This window comes from Aythya fuligula, chromosome 3 (assembly GCF_009819795.1).
Source record: "Aythya fuligula isolate bAytFul2 chromosome 3, bAytFul2.pri, whole genome shotgun sequence".
Classification (NCBI taxonomy): Eukaryota; Metazoa; Chordata; class Aves; order Anseriformes; family Anatidae; genus Aythya; species Aythya fuligula.
This window is the reverse complement of record NC_045561.1, coordinates 84,342,925-84,356,484: the sequence shown is the minus strand read 5'-3', so window position 1 is coordinate 84,356,484 and position 13,560 is coordinate 84,342,925. Positions and strand designations below refer to the sequence as shown.

The 13,560-nt window shown below is 46.8% G+C and overlaps 1 protein-coding gene across 2 annotated transcripts in view; it reads right to left on the bottom strand.

Moving 5' to 3' along the window:
- The window catches only part of ELOVL4 (ELOVL fatty acid elongase 4), a 29,016-nt gene extending 16,086 nt beyond the window's left edge, over nucleotides 1-12,930 (bottom strand). Inside the window, exon 1 of one of the 2 annotated variants that reach the window (XM_032183949.1) lies at nucleotides 12,683-12,930. In XM_032183949.1, the coding sequence (XP_032039840.1) occupies nucleotides 12,683-12,782 (100 nt within the window). In that variant the 5' untranslated portion in view covers nucleotides 12,783-12,930. Of the gene's footprint in view, nucleotides 1-8,043; nucleotides 8,130-12,682 lie in introns of those variants that run through there. The other variant, XM_032183950.1, reaches the window with a different exon arrangement.
- Nucleotides 12,931-13,560: the final 630 nt, after the last annotated feature.

Genomic DNA, 13,560 nt, shown 5'->3' with positions numbered 1-13,560 from the left:
CAAGAGATTAATATTAACATCCACTGCTGAAAACAGGAAAGCATGACCTATTTCAGATGTCTTTGTGTGTCAGGAGACTAAGATTTCACTTATAAGTGAAAGGACAGAGAAGGGAACAATTTTTATTTTATTTATTTATTTATTTATTTTAAATGAAAACTCTCTTGCAAATGGGCTTCTTCTGGTGCTTCATCAGAACTGTCAGCAGTTATTTCACCTGTTTTCCTGGAGAATGCCAGAAGAAATATTTAGTTCTCTCTCTCACCACCAGAACAGCTGACGCTACACTTCTGTACCTGTGTGGTAGTCTCAGGCTGTTCCCTACCCTCTGTGCAGGGTTTCTGGCCCATGACCCACTACAGCTCAGACACTAGCCTCCTCAATGTACCTGCATGAAACGCACAGCTCACTGATACGGACTGCACACCTCCCTGCCCAGGGAATCCACCTGACTGGCATTTTGGTGACTGTAATAACTAGTAGGGATGATTATAACATTTTGAACATGAAACACCCGTATGACTACCGTAGGCTTGAGCATTCCCTCTGAATTCAGTTCTGGAGTGTAACCTGATCAATCAAAACAGAAGCATCACATTTTTTTAAGGGCATTTAGGAGACCCTGCATCTGATTACCTTCCACTAATACTGTGAAATCAGAAAACATGGAAGTATTCATCCTAGAGGCTGCGAGATTTGGGAAAAAAAATGCACACACACACACACACAAAAATCATTTATTATGAGATCCTGCCTGGACAATACAAAGTAACTTGCTAAGTTTTAGATCAGTTTGGTACATCATTCCTGTTGCACAGAGGGTATTACAAAAATGACTTACTGTCAGCTACGGGGTAAGCCTGCTGTTCCACACAGAAAACACACGGTTACACGTGCACCCTTGTTCCAATTTGCTTTTCAGGAAGTGAGCAACTCTTTCAAACCAAGACAAATTAAGGCAACCAATTAAGTGACAAGCCCTCCAAGCCACTCAAAAGAATAACTAAAAACAAACAAACAAATAAACAAAAAAAAACAACGCACAAACAAAAAAAAACCCTTGTTTTCACAAAAACAGTGGAATTTTGTGTACTATTATTCACTGGTGCTGATGGCCACAAATGGTTTCTGCAAATGACAAGAGAACTGCGACAGCTTAAGGGGACATGTAAGTGTATTAAACCCTGCATTATTTTATATACCATCAGTGCATCGTTATCTGAAAAACAAAATAAGCATGAAATAAAAAGGCCATCTCCCCGAATTAAAAGTATCCCTCCAATGCGTTGAAGCAAAACGCCCAGTGCCTTCACCTGATTAGAATTGACAGAGAGTGCCTGAATCTTGCAGGGGATTAATGCGTTTGTCTTTCAAAGCCTAAGACCCAGATTCTAATTCGCTCACAAAATGATTGTTGTCATGGCACAGCCTGCAGTACAGGGCTGTTTTGGAAGGTGGCACACGTTTTGGACCACACATGTAAAGCAGCACCCAATTGTAAGGCGAATTCAAAGTAAATTAAGGTGTCTTTCAGTGGCAGAGTCCCAGCAGGAACACGTTATGTAAGGCAAGAACATGAAATCTTTGCACACACAAGATCTGCCTGTCATTTTGTGTATCTACATTTTTGAGTCTCACATTGCAAAGCCAGACAAGAAGCAGAGGAACATATAAATTTGGAATTGCCCCGAGGCACCTAATCTTGCAGGATTTAATTTTTTAATTATGTGGGGCAATTAATGGGAAATATATACAAGAAGTGCTCCAATTTCTTCCTCCGGTGCAAGGGCAAGAGTAGAACGAGTGAAAAGGAATAAATATCCTTGGTAATGTCCAAAGAGGACACAATGAAGCCCTGTTAAAATATGGAAGGCAAAAGATGATGATCTTAAATACGTAAGACTGCACTGATAGTGATCTAGAATGAAAATCATTAGAAACTTCTTTGAAGCTCACTGTGTTTTTATATGCAAATGCTTCTGTTATAGGTGATTCAGCATTTCCTTGCCAATAGGCAGGAGTTTAGATGTTTGGTTACATTCTCGGTTTATTACTGAGCCTACAATCTTTTTTTTTTTTTTCTTTTATCAAGAAGTAAATTTTAAAAAATGAGCAAAAAAAATGCATCAGACATTCATCGGAAGAAATCCTGAACTGGTGCAATGATGACTACCTGTGCATTTAATATCAGCTTCAAAAGAAATTAACTGAAATACACGAATTCGAAATTCCATGCATTCACATTTGATTTACAAAAATAATTTTTAAAAATCCATGCAAGTTTTCAGCTGAACAACACACACACTCGTTAGCTATAAGGTCGCTACTCACTAATTTATCTGGAGAGCCTTTCAAAGTTATTAATAGCTATTGATACTATTCTCAGCGCAAAGACACTTAGAGTGCCAATCCAGCACACCCATCTGTCCAATTACATTTGTCAGGACACTGCAGAAGTGACGGTGACTGCTTAAAAGTGGTTCTCAGCAGTGAGAGTTCTCCGCAGAGCTGTTTATTTTAAACAAGCAGCCCCCCCCCCGAAGCCCAGTCGCAACTTTAAGAGAGATTTCCTTAAAAAAGCAGGATTTAAATTCTGCAGTGTAAGGAAGGCAAACCAGCAGTATCTAATTACTGTCCTACAAACTACACCATTTTATTAATCAAGCTATTTCGCTTCTCTTGTTAGCTCCAGGAGCACTACACTTGAGAGGTATCACAAAACGAAGACATGCATCATGTAAGAAAACACGTGAGAAACAACTCTGTGTATCTTGTAACTAAACATTTACAAAGCTTTTCTATTTCTTCACAGTATTTTAGTGTTCTGCCCCATTTTTTCTTTCTGGTTAGCAGTTAATATCCCATACAGTTTATTTCTCTATTTGTGGGACTGAGCCAGGATGTGTAGCACAAATGCAAAAAATTACAAGCGAATAGAACTTCACTGCAGCTCTCCAGCCACTGCAGACTAGGTCAGCTGAAACTCAAGTAAGCATCTATGTGGTTAGGCCCTAAGCTTTTAAATTAAATGGAGCAAGGTGTCTGAATCACTTAGCAGTACGTTCACCGCTACTGGCTGTAGAGATTCCAAGAGGAGGAGGAGGAAAACAAAAAACAACAAAACCAAACCCACACACCTCAGTCTGCCACAAACCAAACCCTCAGAGCATACAGATATAACCTTGCAGGTCTTTTCCAACCTTACTGATTCTATATGATACAGGGAACAGCCGAAGCTGCAGATGTGAGCTTTAAAATGGCACACAGCTAGGGCTGCAGGCTCTCAGAGAAGTACCCGAATCTAATACCAACAGAACTAAAAGTCTGCTCTTAATTTATTACAGCTTTAATAGAGCGTCCGTGCGGCTTGAAATGAATTATTCTTTTAAAAGTTCTCCAGCACTTGAATTAACTTGCCTGTTTTAATACTGATTATTCATTGCACGTATTGCACTCCAGTCCTCAGCCTTCTTTATGGGAAATGCCACAATAAAGGATTGAAGCCAGTGCCCAAACAGGACTCCTGCAGCCTGTCTGAATCAGCAAGCAGTCTGAACAGGCTCTGAGGAGGGACAGCGCAGGCAAGCAGAAGGACTGGGACATGAGGAGCATCCAGTCCCTGCTTATTTTTCACCCTTTATCTCACCCACCACACTTGGCAATGCCTGCAGTTTTGGGGCACTACAGGTATTTCTAAGGAGGCTGGCAGCATCAAAGATGCATGTACTTGACACAGCAACCTAGTACAATCCACAGGACAGAGGCCAATAGCCCTCCCTTAACTCACTTGTGTTTTAGCCAAGTTATCTCCCTCAGAAGAGTTTCTCGTCACCACCCAGTAAGTATTTCCAGAAGCAGTGAATCCAGCAGGACACTAATGCTGTAAAATGTTAATTACACCCACTGCATAAATTTGCTCCCTGAGTCCGAAGGCATCGGAATTAAACATTAAGCAGCCAGTTAATCACACTTTTCTCTGGTAGGCTGATGACTCACCTGTTATCATTTCCCCCCTCTCCCCCTCATTTGGGTGCTTTTAAGCAGCTGTCACTCACTGGTTTTGTTCACTTCGAGGTGTATCTTGCAATCCTTTCATCATTTTCATCTCCAGATCACCTCCAAACATTTAAGTTCACCTGTTTGACAGGGGAAACCACGTCCTGCACCAGCCTGCCACTTTCCCTCTCAGGAGAATTCAGTACTAGGGCTACTGGCAAAGCCACGGATCACACGTGCACAATGCTGTACGGACCACGGCTCCAACACGGCAGCAGGACCCCATTTAAGTGGCTTTTTGGCACAGAACAGTACGAAATGGTTGCATTCGCTTTGATCTTGGAGAATGAATGGGAGTATCTGAGTTGAGTATTTTATCTATGCTCAAGCTTTAACCAGCTCATTTGTTTGTGCTGAGATGCATCAAAATTTCGTGGCAAAGCCGTTTTAGTGTTTTAGTTTGCTGTTTCATAGCTTGTTAAGATGCAAGAATGAGTAACAATAAAATGAAATTCTCACGCACAACAAATAATGAAAGAACTTACTCTGAAACAAAACAAGGACAACCCCCCCCAGACAAAAACAAAACAATTAAAAAGTTTGCAGACGAAGCTGTACCAATCCTGTTCCCTGTACCAATCCTGTCCCATCCAGAAACGAGAGAGGTGCCTGCCCCAAACCAAAAGGGCTAGAGCCAGGACTGACAGGTACTGCCTACAACCACCTGGGGCTTTGCCTTTACTGTTGTGGCTTTGTAATTGACTATTTAGCCTTATATAAAGCTATACACAGCAACACGTGGACCTAGCATAAAACCAAAACACCACACAGCTACGAAGAACGTCTCCTGCAGCTACTAAACACCTGTGTAATATGCGTGTATTTCATAAACTCCCATTAAAGTAACTGGGATGCCTAATCCCAATTTGTTGTTAAAAGGTCAGGTGCATTGTAACAAGCATTTCAGCCTTCTTGGGACTCCTGTAATTCAGCCACTAATATTATATTATCTTTCAAGCCTGTACACAGCAATTACAGGATTCGCTTGTCTCAAGACAAGGATAATAATGAAATCAAGCTCAGAAATATCAATTTACTATCAACTCCCAGGATTTTCAACACTAAGAGTCTGCCTTATTCAAACTACTTTTGACTTACCTCCTCTGCTGATTACGATTATTTGTGGGGACAGCACAAACACTCCGCCTCAAGGAATAACAGAAACACAAACCTTGCTGAAGCTTACACAAGACGTGCAAGATTATAAGCCCTCAAGGCATGGTGTAGCCTTTTGTTTGTCAAATCCGACTTTTCCAAACACCACGAAAGCCAGACGGGTGCCCAGTGCAGTGATACCTGTGTGTCTTTTCTTAAATGTTACAAGTTACAGAGCATTCAGATGCAAAGAGAAAAAAAGAAGCCAAACAAAAAACACAGGCTGCAATTTTAGGAACTAGGTCCAGAGCTCTAAGACCAAGCCCACATCTCTGTACTCCTATGGAAATACCATATAAAGGGGATGACCACAGAATATTTTTTGTCCATAGACAGATTTTCATCAAATTCCCTCAGCCAGAAGCTAGCACCCTCGTGAAATGTAAAGGATTATTAATAGCCGTTTATTAAAATCTCCACTTATCCACTGCAGAGAGATGTTACACACTCAGCACTCGCAGGGCACGGAGGCAGCACGGAAATACCTTGGCGAGGTGCTAACGCAGCAGAAGGACAGCAGTGCTTAACCACACAGCGAGCGCAAACAACCCACCTTGTGGCCCTCAAAATACAGGATGATTTGGGACTGCAGATGAATATTTAGAGACACCGAGGTGCACTGACCGGAGAATACCAGAGAATATTTGCGAGGAGCTGCACATGAATCCCTCTGAGAAACTGCCTGCTTTGCCTGCTTTTATTTTCCTGTTTGCAGCAGCACGAGGATGCTGCTGCCCAGCTTTGTTTTACAGAAGGATGAACAAGGTCAAAAGCTTGTTTTGAATAAACCTGCAAGAGGAGTTACTGAGATGTATTAGCTCTTATCTTCCAAGCTGAGGGGCAGAAGCAAAGCTTCCAGTAGCGAGGTACAGTAGGCCTTCTGTTAGGCTAAGACAAGGACATCAGCCTCCAAAGAAAAATAACACTGCAAACCAGGATTTGTTTCTTCAGCATGCCTTTGGTATCAGCAAGAATGGCAAATCTGGGAAAAAAAGTCTTCAGATGTTGTTCTTCAGAACACAAATGGAACAAAGAAGAGGTCCCGTACCCAAAGATGGCCAGAACAATCACAAACACCTGAACCTTTCCCCAGGAATACCAGGAACAACATCAATCTGGCTGCTAGATAACGCCGTATCCAAACCACCACTGCAACGGAGCCTCTGCTTCTACGGTTGTGTTACCTCTTGTGGCAGCACACAGCCCCCAGACCACAGCTTCCTAATGGTTTCTGAAATAGTTTCTCACTCTTGATCAAAAATTCATAGATGACAAACTGTGAGTAGACAAACCAAAGATCTGGACTTGGTCTCAGAGCACTTTGGGGCACTCTGGGTGTAAGTATTTCTATTGAACACATCTGTTCCAGTAAGCTACTAAATGCAGAATGCAAACCCAGGAAATATGGTTACACAGCCTCCTATTTGCAGCCCAGATATTTAACTTAGCACCTGTGCTTCCTTTTTTTTAATTCCCCTCTACAGCGGTACCTTAAACCCTTTAAAAAGAAGGTATTACAACAATAATACAGGAATGGAAGGACATCAAATTGTGTGTAAGGGAATAAGACTCACTGGCCCACCTGACAGGTGAAAGGAACCGGCTACAGGCACCCGCTTCCAGCAATATCCTGGGAGCATTTAGAAAGTGTTTGCTATAACTAGCAGAGGCAAATGATTTACAGCCATGGAAGAGACAAAAGATAAGAAGATACCATGGTCAGTCGCAACATCTGAAGCAAAATATGTACAAGAGATAGTAAAAGACTTCTGAGAGACTGCAGAAAGAGGTGAGAGGAAAAGGAAAATGAGACGGGAATAAACCAAGTCGTCTGAACACGAGGGGATGCTGCCGCGGAGGAGCGCGTGTGGGAGGTGGATGGATGAGAGGGGCCAGCGGGAGTCTCACGGGACGAGCAGGCAGCACCACAGAGCAGAGAGCTCTCCAGGGCAGGAGCGAAGGATCCAGCCACGTACCTGGAGAAAGGAGCTGAGCGGCAGGCACACCAGTGAGTTACTCTGACAGAACCAGGAGCAGTTCGTGCCCCGGGCACGCCGTTATCTTGCAACAACCACAAGCCGAATTGGGGCGGCTTAATCCCCCTCGCCTCCCGTAACAGCAAGGTAAACTACCTCGTGTTTATCTCGAAGCCAAGCACACCACACGGAGCTAATACGAAGCACATGGTGTGCTCAGTCTGCCTCTGGGCCTGCCCTGCAGACACTTATTGCCTTACCTCTGCCTTGGCTGCGGTCCTCAACCCCCCCCCAGGGCTGCCACAAGCCCTCAGCAGGCCTGAACTTCGCACCCGCCCGCATTTACATCCTTAAAATGCCACAAGACCTCGAAGGCCTTACGCTCAGAAGCACTCCAGGCCTGACAAAGCTGAGCAGAGCTGTACCCGTGATCCACACCTCAGATCCAGAAACCACCTACCCCCACCCACACCTTCCTAGACTCATGCACAAAACAGAAGCGAGTCCCTCTTGGAGTGCTGTGGTAGCTTCAACTTTGGTTTAAAATACAGCCCACCTTCGGGCCACTCACGTTTAACCCCGTTTATCCCAGCTCTGAAGCTCTTCAGCACACACCCCCACCTTTCCCCCCTTATTCTTGCACCCTAGCAAGTTCTTCCCAAGGTTTTCTCAACGCCTGCTTGCAGCCTTTTCAGTCATCCACCTTTCATCCAAGTGCTCCCTTAATCCTTCCCATGTGAACCCAGTAACTCCAGGAACCTGCCTGGACTGGCAAAAAGCAGAGTCCTGCCTCACCCACGGCTCACGGCTCCTGGTCTACAAGCCCTTAAAAGGCACCACAAACCACATTTCCCACCTCTTCCTCTGCTGGTTGTCCTTAAGTTTCCTTTGCCAGCCTCTCGTGGTTACACAGGACAGTTTAATACAACCTCTTCTGGACTGCCACAGCTTTACCCATTGCCCTGCTACATCCCCTCACTGCTGGCACGTAGCTTCAGCTGGGAAACGGGATCTGCCAAGATCTCCACAACAGTAATTTATGGTATGCTGCAATTTTATATATCCAGTCGTTTGGATCAGCTGCAGTGGGTGCTATGGTCATGCAGTCAGTGTGGTTAAATCATGCATAAAGCAGTTTCCCCAACCTTTTCCAAGGAAACTGATTTAATAGTGTCCATAACATCTTACTTCATTTAGAGATTTCGAGACATGGTATCTACACATGAGAAAGGATCTTCTCCTATGCAGTTTTCATGTCAGGATCATCCCTTCCTCTTTCCATCTCGTCCATGCCTTTCACTTTGCTTCATGAATTTGCTAACGAATGTTCAAAGACAAGTTTGTAGCGCTCTTTCTGAAGGTGCTGAAGGCTTTTTTTCTCGTTTCATCCCTTTGCTGGAGCTGAGAGTTGCAGGCTACCTACAACTCCTCCTCTCTCCTTTAAAAAAGGGATGTCTGTCACCTGCACCTCAGCTTGGTGGTGGCTCTCATGGTGTCAGCTTTGCTTCTGGCTACGTCCTCAGGCCCAGCTCTTGAAGCTTGGTGATCCAAGATCTCCACACCGAGACCCCCACTCCAGGAACGCACTTTTCGGAAATACATTTCCATTAGCTGTCGTTTGAGTCCTGCAATCTGATATCTTCTGATGATGAAGTGTGGGTGGAACATCCCCCAAACACCCAGCACGTTATCTCTGATACCAATAGCTGGCTCCTCTACACCAAGGATGCTTATTGAAATACACTAAGCAAATTGGGATGCTCCTGGTCCTTGGCGTGGTTGGCAGTACGCTCACATGTTTTAGCCTTTAACATTTACTTCTGCAATCAATTTCTCTCTCTCCATTTTCGGCTTCTGAAGATTTTTCATCGGGATACTTCTGGCTTCCAGCTTTGGCACAAATCTCCCACCGCGACGAGGCAGCTCACATAATCCCACTGTCTGCCAACCACACCAGCCACCTTTCCCCAGGTATAGAAATCCAGGATCCTCTGGCCATAGTCGGTTTCTCCACAGTGAAAAGTGCTGTTCCAAAGCAGTCCCACATGGCCAGGGACAGCCCTGCCTGCTTTTAACTTTGAGCTCCAAAACCAACCATTCTCACCCAGAGTCCATAAATCCTGTTTCTTCAGCTCGATACATCCACAGTAGTTCCTCTGTCTTTTGGATAAAGGGTTTCACACATCTCCCTTTCGGGCAGTCTCCTCCCTAAATGTCTCCTCCCTAAATGTCAGGGGTCTCTTCACCCACGTTTTGCAGATGTCCACGTTCCGGGCTTTGTCCTGAGTTATTCACCTTAATAGTTCTCCTGGACTCAGCCTGGAACCTCCCTCTAAGTCATTTGCTCACTCATCTAATCATACCCTTAATCCTTCCTGCCCAGGTCTAACCCCAACCAGCGAGCTGAGCCGAAAGAAAGATGCCCTGCCCCATCCATCACACGTTACTGGTCCCATGCCCTTGCCCATAATGGCATAGAATTTCCTAGATCATCTTTCCTGATGAGAATTGTTCCCCCAACCACCTTTTTTTGCCTCTTGATAACTGCCAAAGCCACGTTTTTGCCCTTTCGACCTCTCTGTGAAGTTTATGGCTTCCCAACCCATCCTCAGCCTTCTCAGGCAAATACACAGTGACGATGGATTTCAGGCTTTCATGACAGGGGTCTAAAAAGGCAGTCAAGGAAGGAGAGGAGAGGGGGAAAAAAAAAGTATTTCAAACAAATTAACAGAGAAAAACACATACTAAGCATTGCTAAGGCTGAAAATATATATTAATAATATATCTGGGGAAAAAAGAATATTGCTAGCATTTCCAAATGCAAGGCTGAAGAAACTGACCACAGTAAAACAAACAAACAGCATCTGCTTTGGACAGCAGGCTTAGTATTAAAAGTTGTGACATCATTCAAAAAAAATCCAGTTAGGCTTATCATATATTGAGCCTTTTGGGGTTCTTTCTGACCTCAGAAAGGGTTGGTTGCTTTTTAAATGTCATAAAGCAAAGGAGGAAAGACCAAGTCTTTACTGCATAAAAATAAAGAGGCACAAGACTGCGCGGGACACTCTGGCACAGTCGCATGCCGTCCCATCACAGGAGCGTGGGATAACAGACAAAAAAACCTGCTGGCAGGACAATCCAGCTGCACGTCGACAACGGGGCTGAGGACAGACCTGGGCATCCATCAGAAAATGGAAGCAAGAACTGGGGAATAAATAACTTTGGTTTTATATGAATGGGAAGTTTTTGTGTAGGAGTAGTAGTGGGAATAAAATTTCTTCACATTTTATTGTGTAATTTTGCTGTGTAGTAGTGTTTCAGTATGATTTATTGTGTAATGGTATTGCATGGCATCATTGGTTGAGCAACTCTGCTGCGTGGTATAGTTTTTTATTTAATGATATTGAAAGTTGGGCAATGGTCTTGCATGCCATAATTTGTGTTGTCTGTTGAGCAACATCACTGCTGTTCCTGACACAAAGGTGAATTGCATGGATTCACACAACAGTGCCAAATTCATGATTTTAACATACATTCGCTCAAAGATGACAAATAGAGACAACGTCTTGTTCTGAATGAAGACACGTGCAGGAAAGCTGCAAACTGAGCAAGCATCGAAGAGGAACTTTGGGCATTAAAATACGATTTTATTACACAGTAGTGCAGCATTGCCTCATAATGGCACTTTCTTATCTGGAGCTACATTGTAGCTACCTTGTGTGGATACTGCCTTTCATATACCCATCCCTGACCCTAAGAACTACAGGAGGACCTCGTTTCTACACAAGGCTGGGCACAAACAAGAATGGTGACACGAGTAGGATGTGACTTAGCCTCTGTCCAAAACCGTCCTTGCAGGGAGTCACTGAAATTCGGAACCTGAAACTCTCAGCACCTTACGCAAAAGGTGATTGATGCACTCCATAGCGGAACCCCACATTAACAGCAACACCACTGAACTTGGAGCAATCATTTAGCACAGGATTAGCAAGGACTTGGGCATATTCTAGATACCATCACAGTGGCATCCTAACACTGCTTAAGGCTCTCCAAAGCAGTGCAAGGGGAAGCAAAAGTTCACTTGATGGATAGTATTAATGTGAGTTACTTATCTTTACATTCCTTACATAAAGGAATCCCTCCTTCTTGGATTTTTTTTGTTAGGTTTTGTTTTTTTTTTTTTTGGGGGGGGTAGCTTTTTTGGGGTGTTGTGTTTTTTGTTTTTCTTTTTTGGGGGGGGGGGGATTTTTGCTGACAACAAATGTAGTCTGCAGCTGAACTTAAATAACACATTTGAAGTTCAGAAAACAGATCAGAACTCGAAATCCTTTTTCAGACAAAGCAAGTAATCTGTAAGGACGTCAGCTTGGTACCCACACCTATTTCTATGCCCATCCGAAACTGCAGCTGCCTGGCTGAGCAGCATCCCTCCTGCATTACCCGGGAAGCTCGGAGCAGGTGCCTGCAGCACGAGGCAAGGCGAGCTGGTGCTGGCAGATTACCCGTAGTGCTGCTGCAAGCATTTTCGTTTCATCTTACAGCCCGGCAGGCTGCACACGGCGAAGGAGAGCGATGCACATAGGCTTAGCAATCTTTAAAATACGGCAAAACCCAGAGGATAGCTGGGAAGGCTTTCCATGATAAAAAAAAAAAAAAATTAAAAATAAAGTGAGCCCCTCCATCTATGAGATAAGGTTAATTCCTTATCTGGCAGATGGCAGAACGGAGGGGGGCGGAAAAGCCAGGGCTGCTGGTGCAGCAGCGAGCTCCCAGCCTGCATCCAGGCCCCGCGTTTTTGGGTATCGGGCTGCCACAAGACACCTCGGTGGCCGTGCTCACTCCAGCGTGCTCCGTGCATGCCCAGGTTGGAAGGAAACAGCCCGGATCGTGGCACAGCCGGCTGGAAAGCGACGGAAAGCGCCTGGCTTGCTGCCCCAGCGCCAGCAGCTCCACATCCCGGGACCATTTTCTCCTCCTTCAGCATCCTCCGTGCCGGGTGTCAGCGCGCAGCGAGCCCGGGGGACGTCAGAGCGAGCCCCCTCGCACTCAATATTGCACATTTAACATTATTTAACATTATCTAACATTATTTAAGGCCGCCCCACCCGCACCGCCGCCCGCAGCCAGCTCGCCCGGCCTCCACCATTTGCCACACGCCGCTGCCAGCGGGCTCGGGGCCCGGCTCGCCGCAACCAGCCGGCTGCCCACCGGCTGTGGCGACCGAGGGGAGCCGGGGGAGGCTGCGGGGACACGGCTGCGAAGCGGGGAAAGGCGGCACCCCCCGTGTGGGGGTCCCCCCGGTGCCCCCCACACAGCGAGGAGCTGTCCCCCCTCCCCGGCCCGCCCGCCCTCCCGCCGTCGCCTTGGCAACGGAGCCATTTTGAGCGCGGCGCCGCTGCCCCCGCGGGCGGGGGGCGCCGGGCGCGGTGATGGCGGCGGGGCTCGGGGGGGCGGCCGGTGCCCGGTGCCCGGTTCCCGGTGGCCGGTGGCGTTACCTCGGATGCTCCAGGTCCAGCGGTAGAACTCGAGGGTGTCGTTCAGCACGCTGGACACGAGGCCGGCGGCGCGGGGGGGCTCGGCGGCAGCGGCACCCATGGCGAGCAGCGGAGCCGGCAGCACCTCTCTCGGTTGCGTGCGTCCGTGGCTCTGCGCCGGGGCTGCGGCGGCCGCTGCCCTTGTAGAGCCGGGGATGTGATTTAAATCTCTATCTCTCGGTATCTTCCCTCCAGACTCCGCCTCGCTCCCGTCAGCGGCTCCCGCGCCCCGCGGGCAGGGAGGAGGGCGAGGAGGCGGCCGGCGGGCGGCGGGGGGGGGCTGGCGGCGGGCGCAGGCGCGGGGCCGGCCCCGGCGGCTGAGGGGAGCAGGTGCAGGCCGAGGGGAAGCCTGCTCTTGCCTTTATTTTATCGTCTAAATAAAAATTTTTAACAGAATTGGGAATAAATCCTTCAGTCTCCTGTTGTTTTTTTTCTCTCCCGTGGCCTTCCCGCGCCGCGTGGTGAGGCGCTCGCTTCGCCTCAGGTGTTCACCTGTCCGCCTCGCCTCAGGTCGTCCCTACTGAGGCGGCGGCGTTTTGGTCATCTTCCCCAAGAAACCTCATCTCCCGCTGCCTCCCCTCCCAGCACTGATAAGAGCAGACCTCTCCGCCTCCCTGTCCCGCTGCTGGCGGTCTTTCCCTGACCAGCATCAACCCACTCTTCTCCATCCACTAATAACACGTATCTCGCACCTGCACGCCCTCCTCCATCTCCTCAACACGAGTTTTTAATGGTGATTTCATGGCACAGAGGGGTTTCCCCACCCAGGCTGCTGCTGAAGGCTGCAGAAGGAGCCTCCATGGCACAGGCAGCAGTAGGTGAGGCCGCACGTGCTGTGG